The following is an 8788-nucleotide window of genomic DNA, read 5'->3' as shown; positions in this document are numbered from 1 at the left end:
TATATATATATATATATTATTATTATTATTATTTTTATTTTTATTTTTTCTTTCAGAAAATAAAAACCAACCACTGGAACATAAAATTGCCCAAAGTTGAAGAAACTCCATTGAGCAGTGCTTTGGTCTCACTCCAAGAACATTAAGTCAGTCCAGAATATGTGATAAGAAAAGGCAAATTTATATTATATTATAAAGAATGATTTTGGAAAGCGGAGGTTATGCAGATGGCTCAGCTCAAATGTTTTCTTACCAGTGAGAAAACAAAATTCAATGCTTCATCTAAAGTGGCTCATTATAGTGCTGTTGACACTGATGTGCTTCACAGACTCTCATGTATTCTCCATTACAGGATCAAAAAACATCACTCCCATTGTAAAGTTCCACTGAAGAACAACCTTGCTTTGCTTTTCTTCTGCCTTGGTGCTTTTTTGGCACCTCTGTGGACCAGCTGCAACATTTTCCGTGTACAAGTACTGGGAATTTCTGCATTCATATTGAGTTGTTTGAATTGGAATCCCTGTGTTCTTCAACGTGACCTCTTGCTTAAAGTCTGGAAGAGCTTTTGGAGGCTGTAGACTGACTTTTATCAGGTCAAAAGCAAGACTTTTATGTTTGCCACAAAGTACTTAGTGCTATGTGTTTGGGGTGGTGCTGGTCATGGCCAAAGTAGAAGGGTGGTGGCATTGATCTTTAGATTACAGGCTGGCATGCATCAGCTCTCCTTGCTTGAGCTTGTGTGGGCATAACACACACTGGAATACGACACACAGTCTTTATTGTGGTTGTTATGCATGTGGAAGCGTTCACACATTCCTGCTCTGCCTGTCCCATTATTGCTACAAAAAGCAAAGCCGGAACAAACTGAGCCAACAAAACATGGCAGGCCCTATGATATAAGCATTTCTTTGCATTTTGACTCTTAAAGAGATAGCTCATTATTTACTTATCATTATGTTGTGATTATCTTTATTCTGTGGAACACAAAAGATGTTGTTTTGAAGTTTCAGTTGTTTGGACACCGTTGACTTCCAGAATATCTTCTCTTGCCTTCCACAGAAAGAAAAAAAAACAATTATTCAGGTTTGTAGGGCTGCACAATACAATACTGCACAATAAAGCTGAAATCGCGATATGATTGAGATTTATTTAAATACATGCGCTGCGTCTTTGTGCCACACAAACTTATCTCTCCATTTGCTCTGAGCTTGGGTCACTGAAAACATGCATTTGGGAAAGCAGTGTAAACTTTCCAAACTTGTAATGAGAAGTACTTATAAACTGACGTATAGAACCCATCCTACTTTTGTTTTCTTTTTTGATAATCTTTTTCACTCCTATTTATAAAAAAAGATCTGCCTCTACTTCTGTTCCATTGCGGCTTTAAAGGCTTCCTGCAGTTTTTTTTGCCAATATATGACATGAATTAGCCATGAATTAGTATTGTTATTTTAGTCAAATTTTACAATAGTAATATTTCTTATTTTGATTATTTTTTATGTAGTAATAATGATATTAAAAATATAATTTTTACACCATTATTATTATTATTATTATCATTATTATTGTTTTATTATTTTGAGATATAATCACAAACTTTTGGGCCAAATTGTGCAGCATATATAAAAAAAAAATATATTAACAATTTTTTTTCCCACCCCAAATCGTGCAGCCCTACATGTTGGAACACACATACGGTGGATAAATGATAACAGAATAAAAACTTTACTTTTTGAGTAAACTATCCCCTTAAGTGCTTTTAAATGATGCATCCATCTGGACATTAGACTTTTTATTCTGTTCTCTATTCTTTTCATGTCCTACTGTTTTCAACAATTACAACAATTTTTATCTAGAAAGCCGTGATACTGTTGTTTTTTGTACGTAGAGCAAGATTTGCAAGTGTCACACTCATCTTGGCATCTTGGCATCTTGGCAATGCAGAGTCTCTCTTAACCAGTGCCAAGTTCCTCACCATTTCCCACGCCAGCCCCGCCAGGAGCTCCGGGACTCATTTCTCTAATCTTGCCATCCATGCGTGCCATCAAACAGACCACTTTCCCCAGTCCAGCCATCCATGGCTATGATCAGAATGCCAGTCCTGGGGCCTGTGCACGTGCCCCTCGGAGTTCTGCCCGCAGCTCCATTGTCAGAGACATTAATTTGCCGCTTGGGCCTGGTTCCACCGATGTCTCCATTACACATATGACACAAGGATCCATTCAGTTTTCGTAGAGCTGTGTGAGTAATTATATTTGATTAGGAAGAGCTGTTCTCATTGAGAATGTCTGTTGCTGTTGCTTTCGAGTCATCATCAATCTTCTCAAATCACTAGTTACAGGAATATGTTGGCTAAAGACACCCTTCCAAAGCACATTTAGGCATTTGCATGTGTCAGTAAAGGTCAATGAAATGCATATTTAAGTCAAAGTTGTCTTGGATATGTTTTCGACAGCTCTCCAGTCTCTAATATACGCTATAGTTAGTGTTTTAACAACCCTATACAAACCAACAGACAGAAAATCTGATGTAATCATATGTGTCTAGGGATAGTCTTGCATAAACCACCAGCTTTTCAAGCAAAATAGAATGTCCGTTTTTAATCACAAAGGTTGCAATTCAGACCTGGCACAGCTCTTAAATACAGACCATCAGTTGTGCACTGACCAGTTAGTTTCAGAAGATGACAGACATGACAGAAACTACAAATAACATCCAAAGGCTACTGAGTAATGATTCTGTGTTTTTGCCACAAGATCTTTCTAGAAGCCAAAAAGTGCTTTGCATTGATCAAAATTTGCATTGTTTTGATCTAATTTTCCACATAAACTGATCAAACTCTGAGTTAAATCAGCTTGCAGATATTACATTATCATTTTTATCTCTTGAAGCAGCAGCAAAATCCTCAGAATTTTTATATGGCGAGTTCCCTTTGGTCTCAGTTGTGTCAATAACACCACATCGTATTGCACGTGTGCAGACTAGCCTTCTTGTGTTTACAAGGACAAAATAATTTTTACGAACAGACCAGTTAACATAACCAGATGAAAAAGGGCTGAAAAGCCAAACTTGCATATACTTGTTTAAAAAACAAATCTTGCACAGCCTTTCAGGGTTTTGGGCCTACCTTAGTGGTTTCTCTGAAGGAGCAGCCAGAGGTGCGGCAATGATGATGCAAGTATGTCATTAAGGAAAATACGGCTGGCTTCAAATGCCACAGCTTTTAGTCCACACAGATATTCCTACATAGGCATTCATCCCTGTGGAGCACAGTCTTGCTCAACAGTGCACATGTGGAGTCTGGTAATATCAACTCAGGGCCCCCTGGCTGTAGCATTTGTTTTGTAGAGTTCACGGTCAGGGTAAATGTCAAGGGTCATGGCAGCAAAGTAGCAGTCTCGGCCTTTTGGCTGTGCGCCACACTGTGGTGTATTTCAACCGTGACCTCTGCGATCTTTCCTTGGCTTTGATTGCATTACAGACTTTCTCACCATAACAAACAGTGAGTTAGGAATAGAGCTGTATGAGCAGCTACATAAGGCCTTTTAGTCATCTGAGACAAATGGAAGGGAAATGTGGGGATTTATTTAAGCTTTTCCCAAAAATATTTTAATAATACAGCTGCAGAGGCTTAGTTGAATAAAGATTAATTATTGAAATGAATGCAAAGTAAACATGTTTCTTATAACTTTAGTAGCCCTTGTAGAGATTTTACATATTTCCACAGAATGCAAGTGTAATTAATGTAAAACGCGCGCGCGCACACACACACACACACACACATACATATATGTTTACATATTGCCCACGTTTCTTACCAATCAATTCCCAATTAATGAAATTATGTCATTAATTGTTTAATATTAATATTTATTTTGAAATAAGTCATATTATGGAAGTAAAATAGATTCCAACATTCAGTTAAATCTGATTTTAAACTTAGTGCACATTGGTGTCCTGATATATTCAGTAATAATTGTTAATAGTTGACTGTTCTGTGTCCTCTCTGCAGGGGATGGCCTTCTCCCTGGAAGAGCGCTTGCAGCTGGGCATTCACGGCCTGCTGCCTCCCTGCTTCCTCAGCCAGGATGTGCAGGTATTGCGGTTCCTCAGAAACTACGAGCTGAAAAAGGATGACTTGGACAGGTGAGGAAAAGGGGTACTGGACATCCATCCTGTTGCTCTCAGACAGTCCTGCTCCACTATAATTTATTTGTCTCAAATCAATCTGTTGTTCTCTGTAACTAGATTTCACACCTATCAGATCACAGAAATAGTGTTACATATAAGACATACTGTTGTTGCTGCCATTTGGGCGATAAAAGTTGATCCTTTGTTACAGCAAGGAGGATTTTCCTTTTCTTATCTTTTTTTGCTTTCTCTGTTTTTTTCTGAACTGCAAAGCAATGGGACATCAAGACTTGAATACCCCTGCTAGTTGTTGGGACATAAAAGGCATCATCAAAGTATCATCTAAATAACATCAACAGATCTTCAACTAGTTAGTTAGAAATTTTCCCAGAATTCATTAGCCCCTGTTATGTCACTCCCAAAGCAGTAGGGGATCTCTTCCCATGTTTTGCAGGCCTGACCTTTCTGGAAATTATGTTCCTGTCATATCTCAAGGCTACTAGTCGTGTAACAGTCTTTGGTTTGTCCTTTCAGACAGTGAACGCGATTTATTTCTGGATGGGTCGCTTTCAGTCAAATTACCCTGACCTCTGCACGCATATTACTGTCTACTGGAGCAATGAGGGATTCTTTCCCAGACTATCAGAGTTATTTTGATGTTCTGCTGCCTGAATTTTGTGAAGGGATGAGAAGCATGCCAACATTTAAAACAGATATTTGAAGGGTATTTTTGTCAAAGTTGAAAAAAAGAGAGTAAATGCATTTTTTGGCTTGGATTTGGGAGACATATAGTTTTGACAGTTTGTTGACAAAGTACAGCATTGGCCTTTGAAACCAGTCTCTGCCATAAGCAGTAGTCAATGGACTTAGGATTAATAATGAGTAGACATTTCTCAACAGAGCAAATTCATCACATGATACACAGCTTCTCATTCTGATCATTTGTTTGATTGATATGAAGTAGCGAAGACTGCAGCAAGCCTTGATCTATGCATAAATAATCTCTAGGCATTTGAATAACTTAGCAATTAAAAGCTCCTTGTGCAGTATTGTCGTGTGGTTCGAGATCCGCTTTGATTATCATACATTGAGCTTTCAATCACTGCAGTTGGCTTCTTTATATGATGATTGGACAAGTTCATAAATGGGGTGGGGATTACCTACGAATGGGCAATAAATGAAACTGTGATGATAGATGGCACTCGTTATTTAAATAAACAGATATAGACAGAGTTAATGGAATGTTGTGACTTGTAAGGAATGTAGTTTGACATTCATAATCTTGTTTTTTTTGTATTGGAATTTGTAAATATTGTGAATGTATGCTTCAGCAGTTATTTTCAACAAATAATTGCATTCTTTAGTGGTAGTTTTGGAGAAGTGGTATTTTGGGGAAGTATTGCAGAAATGCATATAGAACACTATATCTTGATGTGTGTTTTGGCATTATACGTGACTTGTCAAAATGTTACCTTTTATCAGCAGGAAAAGGGCTGACACAATATATTGAAACATCAGGAATATTCATGATATGCATATGGAAATGGCTTGCAACATCTGAATGATTTCAATGCTTAAAAAGGTTTCAAAAAGTCAAAGTTTTAGGTTGATGCAGATAGCTGAGAATAGACTGGGCACACAACTTGTGGTGTGTGTGTATTTTCACGTGTGAGTGTGTGCGATCTGATAACATATATGCGGAACAATCAACAAGCCGTCATGATGCTCTCATAGCATACTAGTCTGAGAGGATGAATCAGCCCAAGTCACCCGCCGCTGATGATTTAGTGCCAAAAGAACAAGAAACATGTGTCTTGGTTATATAATTTTTATTTTTGTAATATATTTAAATATAATTTAAATTGTTTTTGCACACTTAATGCTTTATCACATCATGATATTTAACAATTTATTGCATTTTTCTTCAATATGGTGCAGCATTACACATCAGGAAGAAAGTACAAGTTTGAACATTTGGTTGAAAAAGTTTGAAAGAAAGAGAAATGCATTAAGGAAGCTGTCTATCTGATTTAAGCGTATGCAAGGAAAATGTTCCTTAAGGTCCAGAATTATCACGCTTGTTAACATAGTCTCAGCACCTCATTTTGAACTGCCTTCCCCTTCACAATGCCACCGCATATAGTTGGAACAGTATAAACTCTGTGAAAGCCATTACTTCCAACAGTTTATTGGAAATACATAATTTCTTCTCATCCCACCTTTTACAGTCCTGGTAAACATCTGTTTCCTCCTGCCTCAGGAAGGTGGGCACACTTTTCCTGAGCCAAACAAGAGATATATTATGCACTTGCCTTGATGGAAAGCTTGCTCGGACTGATGGGGAATGTGACGTGGTCTTGTTAATTTGGGTCAGATGTAGAACTAGAACGTATTGCTCTTGAACGTATTTCTATAACAAGGAACTTGTGTCTAAGTTCTCTGGGGGCATTTTTGTGCAGTGTGCATTTTTCTTAGCATTTTGACATAAGCAGGGAAAATCCCCCATTATTCTTTAGCTTTGTTTCAAACAACAGTCAAGACTTTTTAATGTGACAGTCTGGTCAACTCTGTTCTACTTTTGTTGGCAGTTTCATGTAATTTCTGTCCTAAAATGTGTCCCTCTGCCCACACTGTAAACCCAAACAACTGCTGTTACCATTGTTGTAATGAATGAATATATTAATATAATACTACATATATGTATATGAAATATGTTAATTTGACTACAATAAATACACCATACAAAACAAAGTTAAAGACAAACAAGCTTGGGTGTTTCATTAAAGACAGAGTTTTTCTCCAACATTGCCACAGTAGCCACTCCAATAATATTAATGATAATGCTAAATGAAATCCTGTATAGTTAAAAGGAACATGACTATTCTGGTGTCCGAGAAGTGTATGCGAATGTAATTTCTTTAACATTTAGTGTATTATTAGTCCCTTTTATTCTGTCTCACCCATTTTCTCCTTAGTCCTCATATTTTCGGTTTCCTTTTATACACCTTCTCACTCTCTTGTGGATGTGGGCATGACTTTAAGCTGGTGTCACACTAGCTGAATTGAAAACGACTCAAAAATGGGTATGAGATGTCACACTTACTGACTGTTGTTGATGAAATCTTGCCATTTTCTGCCACAAACACAGATTAAGAATTAAAGAGGGCTGACTGATTAAACAAATGCGTCTGACATTCCCTCCAGCTCCTTGTCATTGTCTCCTTGTCTCATACTGTATTCAAAAGCCCCATTTTGCCAGCAAACTTTAACAATAAATTTACCAGTCTACTCATCAGTCTTCGCAAACATAAGTCTGTGACACCAGCTTTAAATGGTTGGGTAGGTAGTTTGGGTAATCCTCCATTAAATGTGGAGCAATATAATCCCAGGGGGTCCTGAAAACCCAGGAGCTGCTCTCCGTAACTCGTGTCTGTCCTGCTTTCTAGCTGTAGTTTTTTTTTCTTTAGCATTTGCTGAACATTGTTATAAATTGTCCTATAATGTATGTTGACATATTTATATTCTGCTTTGTTACAGATACGTCTTTCTGATGGGCCTTCAGGACCGAAACGAGAAGCTGTTTTACAGAGTCTTGACCTCAGACATAGAGAGATTCATGCCCATTGTGTACACACCTACAGTCGGCCTAGCGTGCCAGCAGTACGGCCTTACCTTCAGGAGACCTAGGTAAGAGACTGCTGAACGTAATTGAATTATTTTTAATAAGTTCTTTCTCCTTCAACACAGTCCTTAAGCAAACACATCCATCCGACTGACAGCTTTTCTTACAGCTCCTGGCATTGTCGCTCTACTTTTTGAATTGTTCTACAAATCATTGAATATCTCGCCTCCAGGCAAATGAAACTGAATGCTTCTTGAAAGTTGAAACATCTGTCTGGAGAGTTGAATATACATCCTGTCATAACAGAAATCTATTTTATGGTGGAATTTGGAGGCTGTGCTGTCAGATTGTTTAGACTCCTTGAAGTATATTCCAGTATAAATAAGCGTAACCTTTAGTTCATTGACGAGCTTGGCGTATGTTATGAGATTGTTATCATTCTCAGCTTCCTGTGCTGGTTCAACTTGTGATTAGCAGCCTATATCGCCCATTTTATCTATCAAATTATACCTTTTTTTGCCTTATTTTCTCCTTCCTGCTGTACTTTGTGGAGTGAGTTAGGTCTGGACATAATCAAAAATAAGAATGTGTTTCAAGTCTTTTCATTGTTTTCAGTGATTCATTTTGAGGGATTTCCTAGGATCCTCAAATGAGGGGGAAATTTTAGAGCATTCCACACCCTCAATGCTAAGCTAGAGCCTTCCGCAATCTCCCTAAATGCAAAGTATTTGCAGTGGTGTAATGTAACGAAGTAATAATAAAAAAGTATTTTTTGGGAGTATCTGTACTTTACTTGAGTAAAGTTTTTATATTTCAGCCAACTTTTACCTTTACTCCACTAAATTTCCTAAATAAAATGTATACTTTTACTCCGATACATTTCCCCGAAGCATATTCATCATTACTTACTACAAAATAGTCAGAAGTCAGAAGAACACGGACTGCAGGAAAGCAGCTTTGACGAATCAGTGGTCTGGCGTCTGCAAGTTAGACTCCTAAAAACACCCTTGCTCATGTGCAAACAAGTGCGCGCAT

At 37.7% G+C, this 8788-nt stretch overlaps 1 protein-coding gene across 1 annotated transcript in view; it reads left to right on the top strand.

The window, feature by feature from the left end:
- LOC107730934 (NADP-dependent malic enzyme, mitochondrial-like) overlaps positions 1 to 8788 on the top strand; it is an 85306-nt gene that overhangs the window by 30839 nt on the left and 45679 nt on the right. The window contains exons 2-3 of the mRNA XM_016541898.1: positions 4013 to 4146; positions 7669 to 7818. Coding sequence (XP_016397384.1) covers positions 4013 to 4146; positions 7669 to 7818 — 284 coding nt within the window. The remainder of the gene's footprint in view (positions 1 to 4012; positions 4147 to 7668; positions 7819 to 8788) is intronic.

This window comes from Sinocyclocheilus rhinocerous, unplaced genomic scaffold, assembly GCF_001515625.1.
Source record: "Sinocyclocheilus rhinocerous isolate Xijiao unplaced genomic scaffold, SAMN03320098_v1.1 scaffold1993, whole genome shotgun sequence".
Taxonomy (NCBI): domain Eukaryota; kingdom Metazoa; phylum Chordata; class Actinopteri; order Cypriniformes; family Cyprinidae; genus Sinocyclocheilus; species Sinocyclocheilus rhinocerous.
Note: the sequence above shows the minus strand (reverse complement) of the source record. Positions and strands in the feature narration are given on the sequence as shown.